At 35.5% G+C, this 18608-nt stretch overlaps 1 protein-coding gene and 1 long non-coding RNA gene across 12 annotated transcripts in view; one reads left to right on the forward strand and one right to left on the reverse strand.

Annotated features, from left to right (window-relative positions):
- The window catches only part of LOC106166446 (single-stranded DNA-binding protein 3), a 53428-nt gene that overhangs the window by 11369 nt on the left and 23451 nt on the right, over positions 1-18608 (forward strand). For 5 of the 8 annotated variants that reach the window (XM_013545015.3, XM_013545012.2, XM_013545016.2 and 2 more), the window contains exons 5-9: positions 3201-3260; positions 5757-5798; positions 14139-14219; positions 16609-16695; positions 18369-18431. In XM_013545015.3, the coding sequence (XP_013400469.1) occupies positions 3201-3260; positions 5757-5798; positions 14139-14219; positions 16609-16695; positions 18369-18431 (333 nt within the window). The remainder of the gene's footprint in view (positions 1-3200; positions 3261-5756; positions 5799-14138; positions 14220-16608; positions 16696-18368; positions 18432-18608) is intronic. The other 3 variants (XM_013545018.2, XM_013545017.2, XM_087001318.1) reach the window with 3 other exon arrangements.
- LOC106166447 (uncharacterized) overlaps positions 1419-18608 on the reverse strand; it is a 28742-nt gene continuing 11552 nt past the window's right edge. For 3 of the 4 annotated variants that reach the window (XR_015331958.1, XR_001238798.2, XR_015331959.1), the window contains 3 exons: positions 17407-17534; positions 4273-4483; positions 1419-2976 (listed from right to left, as the gene is read on the reverse strand). This is a non-coding gene — a long non-coding RNA (uncharacterized LOC106166447). The remainder of the gene's footprint in view (positions 2977-4272; positions 4484-17406; positions 17535-18608) is intronic. The other variant, XR_015331960.1, reaches the window with a different exon arrangement.

The raw sequence follows: 18608 nt of genomic DNA on the forward strand, positions 1-18608 counted from the left end.
GGTGCAGTAACAGAAGTGGCCATATATAAGGATATTTGCACTGTGTTTTAGTATGGGGTGTACAGTCAGGTGGCATGCAGCACATGGGGGACCTATCGGGGTGTTTGTTGTTTTGGTTTTAAAATTTGCTTGTTTACTGCATCTCATGTAGCAACTTTTTCAACCAAACTGCCTCTAGGCTGGATCCTAATATAACATTTTGAGTAAAAGAATGTCTCTGTTATAGTAATAATGTCACGTAAAGGGATTAAGGTGCTCTATATTATGACAGGCAGCACTGGGACTATGTTTTGTGCTGTAATATTGAGAATATTGCCATATTATCTGGAAGGCAGTGATTAGTTTTAAACCCTCATCAGGCAGTGTAGGCCACCTCCTTAGATGGCCCCTCCAATATCAGGCATTCTGATAACCATCAGAGTTTGTTGCCCCATTACAACTCTCCCTCTGCTGGGACCATATTTACCTTTATATTGCTGGGCTATTGTGTACCCGGGAGAGATAAGGAAGACTCCTCATTCAGAAAATGGACTGCCATTTTACACGTGGAGAACTGTGGACAAACCTTATTCAGGAAGAATGCGTAGGACTCCCTTCACCATAATATTTTGTTGAAGTGCTGACTTTTTCAACACAAAACTATCTTCATAATTTATACCACATCTAGATATGCCCAAACCTGTGCAGTCATACTGCATCCTACTTTCCTGTTGACATATTCTAGTCTTTTTTCTTTTTTCGTTGAATAGTATAGTTAAGCAACAAGAAAATACAGTCCTCCTCTCTGTTGACACCTTACATATACATGTATCCTGCACTTATTTGTTATCACTTTTTGAAAATTTAACCAAGGAAACAAACATCGGATGAAAATCCTCTAACGGGCCTTATTTGGCAAATTGGGAGCTGGGAGGTTGCATTATGCATGCAAAGAGCAAGTTCTACCTGGGTATATATCTGTCTGTCTGGATGGAGAGGAAAACAACAAAATATAGGGCAGCAGCATGGGGTGACTTGTAAATTTCCTTTAAGAGTTCAGGGGAAATTATTGTCTATGGCAACCTAGGTGTAAGATAAGAACATGGCAGAAAAGAGAATGTTGTTTGCAAAGAAAGAGTTGACTTTGAGTCTTTTCAAAAAAAAAAAAATACCCTTTGATAAAAAATATTTAAAGCAAAATGGAATAGTTAAGGATATGTGCTTTATTTGCAAAACAGTTTACTGCATTACAGTATATTCTATAAAATTTTCAATTTGTTTCACAGCCGGACACTTCTATTGTAGACCAAAGTTATCTGAAGGAAAAATTGGAAAATAGCTAGAGCAGCATTTATGTATGAAAAATAAAGATAAAATCTTTTTAGGAATATTTGAAAGAAAACAACTGCCATGCAGAAGAGACAAGTCCATACACTAAATTTCAAAGCTGATATATGGTTTATTATTATAAAACATACAGGTAACAATAATTATATAAGTTACTGTGAGAAATTCAAAAGCATAAAATACTCAAAATAAACAAAAAAATCTTTTTATCGTAAAATAACTTTTTTCACTGATAATGAATTTAAATGATATTTAAACACTTGATTAGGTATATTATGTTGAAAGGGGAATGTCGTATTTAGATTAAAGGATTCTTGATTTATCTGACAAGTGAGGTTTTGAATACTGTGTGCTGAACCATACTGAGTAGTTACACCATGACTTTCCTTCTCCTCAAGTCTGTGCAATTCTACAGCAGCCATCCTAGCTCCTTCTGCTCTCAACCTTATCACCTGTTGCTTGTCTGAACCAATCTACTCCAATCTCAAAAGGCCCAATGAAAAGTAGTCAGAAGTCGTACTAAGTATCAGTGTTTGTTGAAGATTTGCCCTTTTCAACCAGTTTTTGAATGTTTACTTGCCTGTCTTGTGGTGGTGTCAAATATGTTGAATGTATAGCCTGAGGTGCATTGTTCTCCAATAGTTTCATCATTTACCAGTTCTATGAAATACTTCCCCCACAGATTTTTTCTACAACAACTTTTGTCATTAAAAAAATATGGTTTGCCACCTTAATATATAAAAAAGGCAACAAAAAAGTCCACAAAATTATTGATAATAGGCTGGTGCTTTCTTTAAATGAAGAAATACTAAATTCCATCCTCTGCACTTGAATAATTTTCCATAAGCAAGTTTGTTAGTATTAGACATATATTTGTTGTAGTTCAGTTAATCTGGCTTTCTGCTGGTGATTACATTACCTGTAAAAATATCAGTCATAGTTTGATATTCTGCAGTTAGTTTGTTGAAAAAAAACTGCATTTTGCTGGCAGTATTATGTTGTAAATATTGCCAGTATCTTCAACATAAAAATCCTTCATGACATATTTCCATATAAAAACTTTTGAATAAAACTATCCTTAACAAGAATGATGCAAAGATATTAATTTGGTGATAAGTCAGCTTGCTCAATGTTGAACCGTTTACAATTTTGGTTTATCCATGAAATAATATACATCTGAAATGCCTTGACAAATATATGCTGTTAACATCTGTAGAAGCATTGTCGTTTTAATTCATACAGCATATGTGACATACATTAACAGCTACATCTTCCAACACATTTGCTTTGGTGTTCTAGCATGATTGAACAAGCTGCTTTTAGGCAGGTTAAATGTCTGCTTGTGAATTAAAACAACAACAACAACAACAACAAAATACTTACAACTAAGATTGTACATGTGGGGCCATATTTGTCAGTCTGTAAAGGGTTTTTAACTAAGTGCTTTGCAACTGGAAGAATCTTATTGAAATGATTGAATGTTGTCATACTTTGCACACAAGAGCATCAGTTTCCACTCCCACAAACATCTCCTGTTTAGTGCTGTTATTGTTTTCTATTTTCTTATTGAGTGTTCAAGTTGCTGAATTCATTTTAATGCGGTTTCTGGGTTCATCTTTGCCTTTCAGTCTGGAAATCATATCTGAAATCCTAGAACCAAATAAAAAAGAAGATTCAGTAAAAAGTTATGTCATAAATATTAAAGAAAAAAATGCAAACAATTTTTTAAGTGACTTTACGTAATATTTGTATTTTCTTGCAGAAGAATAAATTCTGATGGAAATGACATAAGTGTACATTAAAGTACCAAACAGTTATAATTGCCTTTTGATATGATTGTGTTGTTAGTAATGTCTCCCTTTCTTCTTATGCAGGACAGCACAAAGAGTTTACCTCTGAACCAATCTCAGATACAATCACCAGAAAACCATACAGTAGGTGATACTTCACTACTCTCTCTAACAAAGCATCCAATAATATTGTTTATAGACTCATCCCATACTCTACTGACAAATGTTAATCCCAGCCTTCCTTTCCACTCGTTCTTTTACTCTCAGCAAAAAGCACCACTTCACCACCAAATAAGCACTTTTAATCACTGAAGTCATATTTACTTATATGTATTTTAAATATCAATAAATGTGGATCATTTTTCTCTTTAAGCAAACTCAAACTGTTGTAAGCCATTGCATATGCTGAAAACAATAGATAATGGCCCGTGCTCTAAACTGACCAGCTAATCAATGAATTGCACTGGAAATCAATATGTGCACTCCCTGCTTTACTTGAATCATATTCAAGTAAGTTTCATATGTAAATAAACCTTGGTTTCAACACCAGCAGTATACTGTGTGGTAAATACATACAGACAGAGCCATAGTTGACCTAGGAGAAATAAAGAGTCAAGGTGATAGGGCACTTGTAATAAACACACTGTGTGCTGTTCAAAATGGCTGATGTTGTTGCAGAGAAGCCTGTTGTTGTTTAGTACTGATAGAGAGTAAGGTGCAAAACAAAACAATATAAAGCTCTTAATTCATTTTTGCCTTGAAGGTCTGACAGAATCATGACAGGACAAAATATATTCCTGTGGGTTGTGCAGATTTAAAAGTCTTGGGTCCCACAAGTTCTTGATGTTGTGACAGCTTATGTTTCAGAGCTGTTTACCTTATTTAGCGTAAAACACCTTTTGTGATACAGTCAAAAGTTCCAGTGTAAAATCAGTGTTAAATCAATAAAAAGAGTGTCACACAGATTTGCTAAAGATGTGTCTAATGAAGCAGTAGGTTGTATGGTTGTTAAGAGAAAAATTTGTTTTCAAACAGATATGGAATTGCCTTTATCTTATATGCCCCCACGTAGAGAGCATGAAGTCAGTGAGAAAGAGAAGTGAGGAAAATACTTGAGATGTAATGACCAAAATGAAAAAATAAATAACCAAATTACCATCTGCGTATGTTTGTTTCACTTATAATGACTATGCCTAGGCGATGCTGGTCCTGCATATCTTGTCATATTGGGCGTGCTCCGCTCTGGAAGGGGAAATTCATCACGAGACACCCAGAGTTTTTGCCCACACTTGGTTGAGATGGGATTCCTAACCTTTGCACAGTTGCGGACTTAGCAGAGTTGGTTAGCCATAGTGTTTATGAGCCAGCTAAAAAAAAAAACGAAGAGTAGAATGAGTGATGGAATTTAGGTTGAAATAGTTCTATCAGTAGTTTCATAAAGCACATTTTAGAGAAGTGATACAATAGCAGATGTTCTAGGACATTTATATCTAGGTATAAAGATCCAGCACATAGGTCCACCTCCCTTGCTGAGCCTTAGCAAGGGCATTTTCACCCACGTTTGCCATCGTTTCCACACAAAGACCTTTCCTGGTATTGATTTTCTGTGGAACACAATGACTGCAAACAGTACCGAGAATATTGATTTTTTGACTGGAGCAAAGACAACCGGCACGGAGGACCTGGGACATGGGCACTCTCACGGGTTATAACGGGAAAGCAGGAGGTCGGGGGACTTGGGTTTCATGGGAAGTTTTTTTTCCCTCCCCAAATTGTTAAATATTGATTAAATTTTGGGGAAAAAATACATGTACTTCTGTAGTTTATGTGAGCTTGCTTCTGAAATATAAATATGAAATCAATCACTGTATGAAACTGAAGTAGATAATTGATGCCAGTTTCTAAGGTATTTAGGGGTGTGAGGGTTTGCCATCACTGTACACAAGCTCTAAGTAGAATATAGAAGAAATCGTGAACAAATTTGGTTATAAATTTATAAGAATAATGATGACTAAAGGACAGTGTCACTTTAAGCAATATAGTGTAATATAAAGAATGTGCTTTGTGATATTGTTGGTATGAAAGTTTGCATGTTCGAATTTATGTTGTTTGATAACATATTGTCTGTTTTTGCTTTACTACATTGTATTGTAAGCAAACTAAATTACAATTTATCCAAAATGTTTATTTTTTTTTTTCAAGCATGGCCAATTTGATGGGTTATCTACCTTCTTTGAATGAAATTTCTTTCCCTGATTAAAAATCTCCACTATTCTATCGCTGATATTATATTCTTATGTACTGGTGAAGGGTTATTTGGTTCAGCTTTAACCATTAACTGTCATGTATTCATAACCATATTTATAACAATATCACTGACTGACTTATGGTTTTAAAAAATATGCTATGGAGTCCAGTCTTTTTAGATCAATGTGCTTTTGTTTCATCTATGTTATAGATGGTTCAAGCTAATACACTTTGGAACCAATTTGGTATGGCTTGCCTGGTTGTCAGGCTCATAAACATATAGTGGTCTGGATATTAATGTTATTATATATTAAGTCAATGACAGTGATTTATGTGTATTTGATATTATTTTGTTGCTTGTTTGTAATGCTTGGTTGTTCTTTTTCTTTTCAGGGTTTTGTAAATTCAGGTTATGTTGCAAATGGTTTAACACATGTAAGTATAGTTTTATTTTATTTTATTTTAATCTATCTGATTCAGTTAGTATGTTATAAGTATTAAGTTTTCTTCTGTCATATTTTCTTGAAAGTTCTCTTTGTAAAGAATGCCAAAGGATATCTTTCTCTAAAAACCTGTTGGCTAAATTATAAATTACGATCCTATCAGAAAATACCAAACCTAAGTATCTGCAGTGGAGTTTCGGTGCTTCAGCCGTTTTCTGTGGGTTCAAAAGTTTTAAGATATTGTGGAATTTTTATAAGCAATTTGTCATCCATGCATAGAAGTGTAGTTAATGATTGGTAATTTGCAGAAGACTAAATGTTATATGGCAGCCTGGTCCTGTGATTACAACCTAACCAGCTTGTTTGAAAATATCAAGAAACTTTTAAAATTCAGGTCCGTAGCCTGCAATTTCAAAAGGGGGGTTCTTTTCTGAAAAAGTGAATATTTTACCATGAAACCTTCATGTACCTTGATTAAATATTACCTACAGGGGACCTTTATCAGCAAAAAGGCCATCCCCTGAACCTCCCGAACCCCCTGGCTACGGGCCTGATATTAACTTTATTGTGATTTCTTTGACTTAAGATGTATCACTTTATTTCAAAATACCGATTTTCCCCCAATTTACAACTATTTGAAAAGAAATCAGTTATCAGCACCATTTTTAGTTGAATGGGAATCTTGGAGATGCCCTGTCTCTTGATGAGAAAATCAAGCAAGTAGGATTTGGAGGAGAGTGGATGAAATAATGGCAGACCACCCTGTGCATTGTGACAATAAATAAAACATGACATAATTTATCCATGGATATTTTAGTGATGTTTTTTCTTAAATTCTGTAGAATTACAGTCTCTAGCACAGCAGTACAAATGCAAAATGTCGTTTTTATATTCCTTTGAATACCATGTTCCCACCACATAGTTTTATCCTAATTGTTTAAAAGTCAGCCCTACCTCACACCAATTCTAGCATATTTTCTTATTTTGACTTGGTCATCCAGTGGTAGATTTAGGGGGGTGTCCACCCCCCACCCCCCACCCCCACCCCTGTTTAGAATTTTGACTAGCTGAATCATAATTCTGAACCATACCATATGGCACCATTGTCCCTCCAAAATTCCAAAATTTTCGGGGCACGCTAAGAGTCAGCTCCTCAGCCGCAGCCTATCATTCTTAAAAAATGGACCCCCCCCCTTCAAATAATTCAGTATCTACCCCTGATATCCATGGGACAGTGACAAGGTCCTTATTTCTTACAGAACTTAGAAATGTTTTTCTATGAAAAATTTTACAGACAAGTAGATAGTATTGCAAGCACTTTATTAATTTATGGAAGTGAGAGCATTGATCAAGCATATTCCCAGTGTTCATCTCATCAAACTATTCTTCTATCTTCCATACATAATCATAGGAGTTAAACAATCTGTTGTTAATAATATATTAATATGAGTCCACAGTGCTGACCCCCCCACTGACAGTTAAACATTGCTTGAATACCCCCCCCCCCCCCCAAAAAAAAAAAAGAAAAGTTCACCATATATCTTATATTAAGCATAAAGTTTAGCATATAAAGGCAACAAATAGAATTAAAACAACCTCCAAAAAAGATTGCATCGCAATGAAAAAAGAAATAAAAAATGTCTGGCTTTTGAAAAATAAAACAAAAATAAAGTGTGACTAAAAGTAATAAAAATATAGTGTGACTCCCTCCTTCAAGTCAATAATTATCAGTGTCTTAACACCTTAATTTGGTTCGAAACCAGATCTTATGTACTACTTGTAACTATGTTATTTAGAGTTTTGTGCGTCAGCGTTTGCCTCCCTGAGAGGAGCTCTCAGCAGTATTGGTGACAGTGCTCTAGTACTTATCTTCTGATCAGTCTAACTCATTTCATTCCAATAATAAGAGGATAATGAACATTTTTGAATGGTTATTTTTAGAGAAAAATAATCAGTTTAAAGATACCTATTATTAAAGATTATGCAAGAAATTGAAAATTGTGTTTTTGTGACATACTCAGGTGATGTTGCACTCAAGTCTGTGGTATTGCAGACACAGAAAAAGTTAAGTAACATGAATAACAGCAGTACCTGATCTCTCTTACTCCTAAAACTTATCTTTTGAACATATTAATCCAAACTGCTGGTGACTACAACTTCATATTAATTGATTTAAATGTTGAAATCAAAATGGCTATTTGTTTTAACATCAATATTGTTTAGGGCACACTCAAATTCACACGCCCTACTAGCTGGGTCGGTTCAATTCTGCAGGGGATTCTTGGTAAAGTGCCTTCAGTAAAATCTGGTTAATCAGCACATGATAGTTAATTACCCCTTGAGGAGGTGTGAGACAATTAAGCTGATTCCACTGATTGCACTTTGGCAAGAATCCCCCGCAGAGTTGGACCCACCCAGCTTAGTGCAATGTGTGAATCTGAATGCAGTACTGATAATAAAAATAAAGACCATCATTATTGATGAACATTTGTATTTTAATCAGGGACTCACTTTGTCATGTTGTTGATTACTCTTAACCTGGGTCAAGAAAAAACTTTCAAATTTTGTACTTATTAAAGCACTAAAAGGAAAAATGGGGAACGGGGATCAGTACATAATACTGGAGAAGGATACCAAGTCCTTTCTGCTTGATATAACCAGCAGCTAACTGGAAAAGTTAGCAGTTATATCCCATACAAATCTAAATATTTCTAAGCATATATTAATTTATATGTGAAAAACCAAATTGAATGTAAGGAATTGACTTTACACATTATTGTGTGGGGATGAGAAATAATAATGTAAACTTGGGAGTTGAAACAACCCATGCCCAAATCATGGTCCATCCATTCTGCAGTTATTGTGCTTCAGATATTGGACTTGTGCTAGTGCAGTGATTATGATCCTAATAAGCTTACTATCTTGACTATGGAGGGCATTAACCTAGTTAGATTTTTGATACAGCCCTCTGGAGTTCTCTTCAACCAATCCATTATTGCAAGTCACAGCAAACACACTCTTGTTAGTGAACCAGCAGTAAAATATCAGTGTAGGAGGAAATGTGGGATGTATTTGAATTGCTGTTTGACACAATGTTTCAGTTGCATCAGCCTATTCAGAATTGTGTAATACTCTATTTGTACCAAATTGACAAAAAAAAGTGTGTGCGTGTGTTGATAAATTTGTTTGTCCAGATTTTCACTTTTATATCTCTGTTGTACATGTACATCTATTTGAACCTGTTGTTAACCTGCAAACTTTTAAAGTGAAAGTCAAGTATTCATTTGTCAGCAGTTGATAGAAAATTTAATACTGTTGTCTGTATTCAGCTTATTTTTGTGTCTCGCCAGAGCTCATATTCTGGCTATGATACAACGCATTGCTCCATTGTGAGGTATCTATCATATTGAAAAATAATTTATTGTAACCCAAGTAACAGTAACACGTGTGTATGAACTGTATAGTAATAAGCAGAACAACACTGCAAAATAAATGGCTATTGGTTTGAGAACAGGTTGCATGAAAGTTTCAGGAGAAGGCTTTGAAAGAATGGGGTTCTTCTCCAATTGTATTTGCCTGATCAACTCGGCCTTTCCAGGTCAGCTATAATCCTGATGAAGAATCAATATCACTGTCTCTAGAAAAAAAAACTTCACTGATTCTGCATGTGAATGTTAAATAAGGAAACAATTTATAAGGTTTTGAGAGGTTTAATTTGAGTAAGAAAATTAAATTTTTGACTAAATGATGAATGTTTTGGTGCAGCGTTAAGTAGTTCAGTAAAGCCGAAAATCCTGAAGCCCTGATGCCCTCTTTGATAAATAGGCATTATGACAAAGCTGGGAAGATTCATGTGCTTAAGATACCAAGTTTACTGAGTAGGTAGAGAGTTGCTCCCGTCTTATCTCTGATCTCCATGTAATAGGGGCACATTCTTGACCTTAATTGTAGATCCTAACTATGATATGTATTAAAATTTATTAACACATAACTGTTGATTTTTGAGAAGGGATATCTTTATCATAATATGACCTTTCTGAAGTTTTTACTTTGAATACTTTGGGAATTTAACTTGTTGAGAAACTTTTGTTCTGAAGGGGTTAGATCAGGTTGGTGTATAAAAATGGATTCTAGAGCTTAGAAGCACTTCCCTTTGCCTTGATTATCAACCCAGCCTGTTGTCTCACCCTGACATCCTCACACACCTTTTCCTACAGCCAGGAAGGGATTGTTAGCAGATAAAAATTTACTTTGTCAATATCTGAATTAAGTTGATTTGTTATCAATAATATTTTGAAAAATATATTTGACTGAAATATAGAGGAAGTTGATTTATATGAATATAATTGATACTTGGACATCTATTCAAAATATATTTTACAAAATCAGGCCTAGCTAGGCCTCCCAAAAAGAAATGAAAGCAGTTTTATATCTTCACAAATTATTTTCTGTCTGAAGATTACTTATCAATCTCAAATTATTGAAGCTTAAAGACGAAGAGAAAGTAGAGGTTGACTATTGTTTTGACCTATTGACCTTGCAGGTGACCCCTCACCTTTGATAATTACCCACCAAACATTGTAATGAACATTAAATTGTTCTCATGTTTTCAAACAATGCCTATCATGTCTACAAGAAGCTACTAAGAGACAGAGCGTGGTCTAGCTTCATTTCTGAAAAGATGTGTTTTGTACGTGATTACATGAGAGATGGGCTGTCATTACCAGCCAGAATTTTGTTACAATCACCTCAGTATATTTTAGAATAAAAGATGCAAGTAAAGTAAACAGTTCATATTTAACTTTAAAAGTTGGGTTTAGAAAGAAGCCCCCCAGTATGCCCACCCCCCCCCACCCCCCACCCCACTGCATGGAACACCTTGTGACTGGGGGTGGTGGAACAGGGGACACCCTGTCATCAGACAGAACCAATGGATGTAACTATTTCAAAGCAGAAGAACTTCAGTGCTGATACTATCTGTGGTCCTAGTTTATTTATTTACACATTACGCACTTCACACATCATTTAACCTATTGAAATGCATGGGCCTGTGGAGCCGAGAATCTTACAGGTAACACTCTTAGCTACAGTGAAAACCCCCCGCAGAATCCTCTTGGGCCCCTGACTTATACAAGAGATTTGAAAACAAACAAGGAAAGTTACATAATTTCAGTCTTTCTGTCTTGGTAGGAAAGCAGAAATTTATTTAGCACACTTTCTATACATAGGTCAGAAATCAATATGTGGTGCTGTTCCAGCAATGATGAGTGCACCCCTCCTCCCCTTTGCTAATATTCTCTATACACTATTGTTTGCCTATGATGATGATTGAATGGATATCAAGGATGGACTGCTTAGCAGAAGAACAAAGCTACTTTGTGTCAAAGTTTTATACCAACACAGTTTTACTCTACAAGTGTATGCTGTGTTTACCACTTTTTAAGTAATTCCACATTTATCTACAGAAGGACTCAATTCCCATGTTTAAATGATATTAATTAATTGTGTGAAGGCTGTCCTTACATTTGGGCCTAACCTGTAATTAAAATCGGTAATGTATATGTATATACAGCAAAATTGAAAATATTAGGTTGATTGAACTGGTATAAAACTCATAAAGGAAGTGGTGTTTGTCATTTTTCCTAACATAACCCCCAAGATTAAACATTTTCTTGGTAATATGTTTAAGTGATATCTTTAATTCATTATTTGGATTCTACACTGAACAAAAATTTAATAATAAAATTCATGATAGGTCATCCATAATTACGCAAACAACATTGTAATCCAAGCTATAAATGCTAAACAAGGATAAAACAATCTATATGTAGTACAGAAATTTGTTAACTGATATATTTATTTATAAATGTATATAACCAGGACTGCTGAAATCAACAATTCGTAAAAAAAGATTTAAAAAAAGAATCACATGAAAAATAACGTCTCCCTCGCACTTCTCTTCTCCTCACTATGTAAGTGTTATTACTTGTTTATGCAGTGTGTAGAGTTAAACTGAGGGCAGAGCCGAGTTAAAGGGAATTGAACAGTATGAGCATGCGTCTTGTTGCCCAGTGTAAAGAGACAACTACATGCACCTCGGGTTTAACTGTAAACAAGGAAAATGAACCACAAGCTGGTGCTGGCATGAAGAAAAATGAACAAGGATGATTGTATACTACATGGAGGCAGAAACTTAATTTACTAACCATTCCGTATAAAGCCTCCCCTCCCCCCTCACTTTCACTCCTACCTTCCCTCAGTGATAGGATTGAAGGTGTAAGGAATGTTCCTCTTCATGACATCTTTTCTCTGAATTTATAGTCCCTAGTCTGTATTCATGCATAAGTAATGTCAACTTGGCAGTTATCTTGGATTGCCAGCAGAGAGAAGATATTGACCTTGAGAGTAACACTGGCCCTATCCCCTGGGTGTATGAGTACTCAAATATAACCATTTATAAGGAGGGTTTTGGCCCTCAACTAATCTGACTCTACTCTGTGCAAATTATATATTGCCAAAAATCCATGTATAAAAATGCATTGGTGTCGTTTGTCCTCTTATTTACTATCTGCTACATAAATATGTAATCCGAAGCTGATTTTTTCCAAAGAGTTCTTGACTAAACTCTAAGCCAAACCTTTGAGAGTTCTTTCAATCAGCCACAGAACGATGATGGTACGTTTCTTATTGACCCATTTAGTAGCCTCTTCACCTTAACTGATAGCCCACATGTTGGTATTCTATCAGTGCAAGCAAAGTGTTTCTACATGTCATGTTAGGACTCATTCATAAGATATGTCTGTCTAGGGCTACTAGGATTACTACTACTGGAGTACTGGTAGTAGTAATGAGCCCAGGACCGTAGCCAGTGTTTTCAAAGGATGGGGTTCTTTTTCTGAAAAAGTGGACCTTTAACCACGAAACTTTTGTGCACCTGGATCAAGTTTTACCCAAAGCAGACCTTTTCCTGGCAAAAGGATGGTGCTTTCAAACCCCAAACTCCCCATGTCTGCATGCCTGGAGCCTGTACTCCAATAAATCTTTGGAAAGTTCAGACCAAAGAATTGTTCGAATATTTTGCTTTTAAATTTTGGATCAATGAACCTTTAGAACCCCACAGATAATTTTTGCATGGATACTGCAGAGGATACTGCAGATATAGTGAAAGCTTAAAAATAAAAAAAGCCAGCCAGACTTGGAGTTATGAAAAATGTACTAGGTCAAAAAAAAAAACTAGGCAGGATTGACTGTGAATTCAAAATGGCAGCTCGAAAAACAGTTGCTGGTCCCTCGGACTATATGTACACCCTTTTCTCCCAGTCTTTGAAAAAAATTTTTTTCAGTAGGGACTGGTAGGACTATGTGTTACCACATAGCCCAGAAAGAAGGAAGATGAGTAGGGAAGGTCACTAAAATCTTGAGACAGAGGGATAATGTATCATAGGTCCTTTCCACGTTGAGAGGCAAAATGTTTTTTACCCCACCAGTTTGTAATCATGCCACTGGGGGTGGGGGGGGGGGGTTACTCTCTTTCACATGTCTCATGTACCAATCATAATTACTTTGGTTAACTGTCCCTGTTGAGTGCACTGGCTCCATGTTGGTGACTCTCTTACATAACAGCCAGACTATTCCATCTTTCAAACCAGAGAGAGCTACAGAAAACTGTACCACTCCATGTGAAATGGTCCTGAACTTGTGATAAGTGTCTCTTAACAGGAATATTTTTAATATCAGACAACCTCAGAAAGACAACAGGTAGATATAGATATAAATTTATGGGCTGCTGCCATACAGGCTTTGTATTGTTTTTAGAATGTCAAGTAAGGTATTAGGACAGGAGTCTGAAAATGTGTTATCTAATATAAAACAAGAAGAAAAGTTCAATGACCAGATGATGATGAATAGTACTGTACTTCAGAGCTAGTTCTACACTATATAATGGTTGTTTTCTCCACCCACACACACAGGCAATTAGTCCATAATGAATTGATCTGCCTACTTGTTATATTTGATTATGCTTCTAACTGTATGATGTTCTTGATATTCTGGAAAAGTTAAAATTTATTTAATGTTTTTAATATTTTTGTTATTCATCTATTATTGCCATGCCTAATTTAATAGTTAATTCATTGTTGTCTGAAAGTTTCCAGAAAGTGAAAATAACATTTATGAAAAGAAACTTCTCAGAAAATAAAATCCTACAGTCAAGGAACTAGGAACTGGAAGTCAACAGTCAATGAGTAAACTGGGAAAATTTTTGCATAAACCTTCCGAATGAAAATTAATTTTCAGTTTGCGATGTGTATTAATTTGTGATTGTCTGTTTCAGAATACAGCACCCAGTCCGTTAGGTCAAATGCCGCCACAAGATGGCATGCCTGGGGGACCCATGCCTCCAGGGTTCTTCCCTGTAAGTATAATCTCACCTCATAACAGTCCAGAATGTGCTTGAAAGGTTTTGATTTAGACAAAGGAACCTGACAAGAACTGATCTTTTACAACTCTCCCAAAAGTCTGGTCATGGCTAAAAAAGTCTGGTCATCGATAACATGTGCTAGTGGTTCATTTAAAAAGATATTTTTTTAAAATTCTGTACCAAAGTTACTTTTGGTATCAGTAACAAATTGTATGCTTATGATGTAATTGGACTTCCCAAACAGTAACTAGTTAATTATTCATGAACAGTCATGTTATTAATTATTGAAGAGAGGGACTAAACAATAGTTTGCTCAGTTTTTCATGCATGAGATTCTACTTACATTGAATAAAGTATAGTAGAATTACCTCTTGAAACAAGTATTTTAAGTAACAGCTTCAACTATATATCAATTTTTGAGAAATATGACTAATATTTAAATGATTATCAAAAACAAAAACAATTAGCTTGACAAGTCCTTTGATTATGCACTGGGATGGTTTGTTTTGTAAAAGAGCCAGTGAAATGTTTAGATTCCATAATAAATTGGTGACTAAACAGAAATAAATGTGTAAAATGAATTTTAGGAAACCCTAGGACTATTGTGTGTTTTGATACTTTGCTGCCGTGTCCGTAGTCAAGTCTTTGTCTGGTGACAGCAGAGAAATGACAGTCTTAAATAATTGACATAGCTATGTTATATATCTAAAACCATTCAGGATTTATGCAAGGGTTAGAATTAGTACCACTTAGCACTGATATCGAAAGATTGGGCTTCCTGGAAAAATATGATAAGAGATGTATTTGACTTAAAACTTACTAAAAAACCTTGAATTTATAGAAAGCATTCAAAAATATAGGACTATATAAACCAGCTATCATTTGTAGCTAGAGGATGTGAAAAAGAGGCTTTAGGAATAATCTGATTTCACATTCACAATCAATCTGAAATAAAAGGATGTTTAGCTTGGTTATGTTCAGTTGTTAAGATGTTCATGTTTGTGAACATAATTCCAAAAGGGAAGATTGGACTCCAGATATATTGACATGCAAGTCAAAATATTGTGGAATTCTCAAACAGTAATTCAGTTCCAGAGTAAATCCAGTTATTTAGTTAGCCTCAATTATGTCTAAATCTAGACAGCTTCAACATAGAAATGCTTTTGAGAAGTCTGTGTTGTATGTCTATATTGTGAAAAACACAATCACTGCCTGAATGGTGCAATGTGTTTGGTGAGACAAAACACAATGGGTAGAGCAGGAACTCCTGATATGTGGGCTGTATGTATGCGTGTGCTGTTGAATTATATTCCGTTTGTTGGTGTTTTGGGCTATCATTGAACAGTGTTGGAATGGGTGTGTTTTTATGTATGTGGGGTATCAATTGTTTTTCTCTCTCTCTTTTTCACAAGTATTTGTTGGTTGAAGATGTGTTTGTGTTGGTGGTTGCAGTGGCACCAGATCTTTCTCATCAACACAATCATAATTTTACTAAATAAAAGAGGACCAGAGACCAACAGCACCTCCACTGTAACACAGCCTGTGTCACACGATTAGAGCACTGAAGAAAAATGTGTAGACTAAATAGTTTGATTATTTACTTTTAAGCTAAATGTGAAGTATATCCCCTTTTGTATTTCAGAGGTGATAGCTACGTAGATATTTAAATATGTATTTTATCCAGTTCACATATATGACTTCCTACCAACACTGGTGTCAACTGAATAAGTAAAATGAAAGATATTCCGTAATTTTTTTAACTGAAATTGGGAGCAAATTTGGTAATGAAAAAATAGCATATGATAATTTTTAATCAAAAATTGTCTTTAGAAATATGTACAGTTTATATATTTGAAAGGATTCCAGTGTTTGGTACTTGGTGTAATAATGATAAAAATTGGTAATAAAGTCAAGGGGTTTTTTTATAAGATAATATAATTGTCCTCACTAGTCCTAAAATTGTATGTCTTTTGGCATTGAATGAGCAAAGTGAAAAAACAGGTGCATCTTCCACGTTATAGATGAGTATCAATTAGCCCAACTTAGTATATGCTTTAGCAGAAAATACAACGGTTCAGTAATTTTCTTTAAATTGGGTTTGACTATTTTTCTTCACATTTTGCTTTCATTGCTAAAGAATAAGGATAATTACATGGTTTTGCGGGGGGGGGGGGGGGGGGGGGGGGGGGGGGGGTATACTTATATGAAATAAACAAAAGAGGCTTGTCTTATTTGAGAAAACAGCACTGTTTGTTTATCTCTGATGGAAGATTGATACAAAGTTATCATGGTTATGGGCCTATTTTGCCCTTATTAGACCTCCATCTTTCTGTACAATTGTTGAACATATTGCTGAATTAGCGCCATCGTTGCTCTGCTACAGAACGCCCACATGCGTCCTTCACCGCCAGCGTCACAGCCGTCCCCCCACCCACAGCCGCCACACAATCCTATGATGGGGCAAGGACAAGTAAGTAGTTGATTGTGGCCAATATTGCCCCCAGCAAACTCCTAGATGGACCTGACAGAACTGGCCATTTAATGAGGGTCACTTTCAAAATAGTCAAGAAAATTGGGTGAAGTATTGCTCCACTTAAAATAACAAGTAGATTATTTTGTCTGAAATGTTTTTGAGTTATTAACATAAAGCATATGGCAATGAAGTTAATTTTTTGCAAGGGGATATTTAAAAAAATCAAACATTGAAAGGGAAATTGGTTTCTGTCAGAACTTGGAATGTGATCTCTAAAATGGCTAGTTGTTGTCTTCTCTTGGTCCACTTGTCCCTCCCTTCTGTACATTTGTGGATTTGATATTGTCATTTTGTCACCTTTCAATCACCATTGCACATTGCACCCACCACTCACTCAGTCATAACGCTAACCAAATAGACTTCATCATTGCTGTGAAATATTTTACCAAGATACCAGAAAATCTTTCAAAACTTGAGAGAAACAATTAAACATTTTTCCTAAATTAAATGTTTAGTATTGTTTCGCACTTGCTTAATTTTAAATTTTGATTTTGATGATTTTCTCAAAAGAACTAGCTTCAACTGTCATCACAGCAAAGTAAGTCTATGGCCATGAAAAATGTCTGTTACTAAACTGGCCGTCTCTACACTAGCTATGTAACTGTGATCTAACATTAGTTTACACAAAGAAAGGGGATATCAACTTACCTCCATGACGCTCTGGGATTAGTGTTGTTTGGAGCTCTAACCATTGCCTAGGTGAAACTGCTCTCCGGGACAGATTTAACTGCACTGCTGAATGTTGCATGTGTGTCTTGTTTCTTCGTGGATAGAAGCTGTGGAGTAGAAAAGTGGTAGATTTAATCCTTTTTTGTTTCAGTGTGTATTATGTATTTATGATTTATTTTCAAGCTTATCTGATGTTTTATTTGTAGTTAGTGAAGGATTATTGTATTTTTAGACTTATAAACTAAATGCTTAGATATATAATCTATTCAAGGATAACTTAAGAGTGTGATGTTCATGAAAAGGGATTTTTCTACCAATCTGTGATAAATTGTGCCAGGAGTGTGGTAGATGTGGGATCTCAACAGACACAATCAGAAATTGTGACCAAACTGAAATGTTGATAACTGCTCAGTTATTACATGTATTAGGATTGAAAAGATATGGTTCAGTTGAATAACTGAAAAATCACCTCAAAAGCATGAGGAGGATTGTCACTTACACAACACGTTTATTGAGTGGTAGAATGTAGAATATGATGTTTAAGTTAAGTCAACAGTTGTACAAAAAATAAAAAATTATGTTTAAACAAGATAATGTCCATGCTTGTAATTGTTGAAACGGAATCTTAATAAAAGCTTGCAAATGTTATAGGGGGAACTTAGGATATTTAAAGACTGTTACTCTTCCTCGGTGTATTTTGTCACTGAATAAGCATGATTCTGAATAATCAAAACATGAAAGAAAATTGATAACATACACAGGCTGTGACATTAGTCTGTATGTCAGTTTCTCTACAGTCAGATAAAACCAGATGTTCACATGCACATTGCAATGGATCATGCCTAGAGTAAACTGCCACTGTGGCTAAAAGATACAACAATCAAACCATAGAGCAGAGTTCTAAGTACCATGTCTAAGTGTGTTTTCTTGTTTGTCTCCAGCCATTCATGTCACCCAGGTATCCAGGCGGCCCCAGGGGACCAGTAAGGATGCCTAACGATTTTGTAAGTAACATTGACACTGTTTGCTGTTCTGTGCTTTATGCTGATGGATCGTTTCTTCAGTTTCATTTAGATGTTGTTGCTGTTCAGAAGAATGATCATACTCTTGAAATTGTGCATCTCTCTCTCTCTCTCTCTCTCTCTCTCTCTCTCTCTCTCTCTCTCTGATGTTGGTCATTA

This window comes from Lingula anatina, chromosome 1 (genome assembly GCF_051362555.1).
Source record: "Lingula anatina isolate TDL-2025a chromosome 1, LinAna3.0, whole genome shotgun sequence".
In the NCBI taxonomy this organism is placed as follows: Eukaryota; Metazoa; Brachiopoda; class Lingulata; order Lingulida; family Lingulidae; genus Lingula; species Lingula anatina.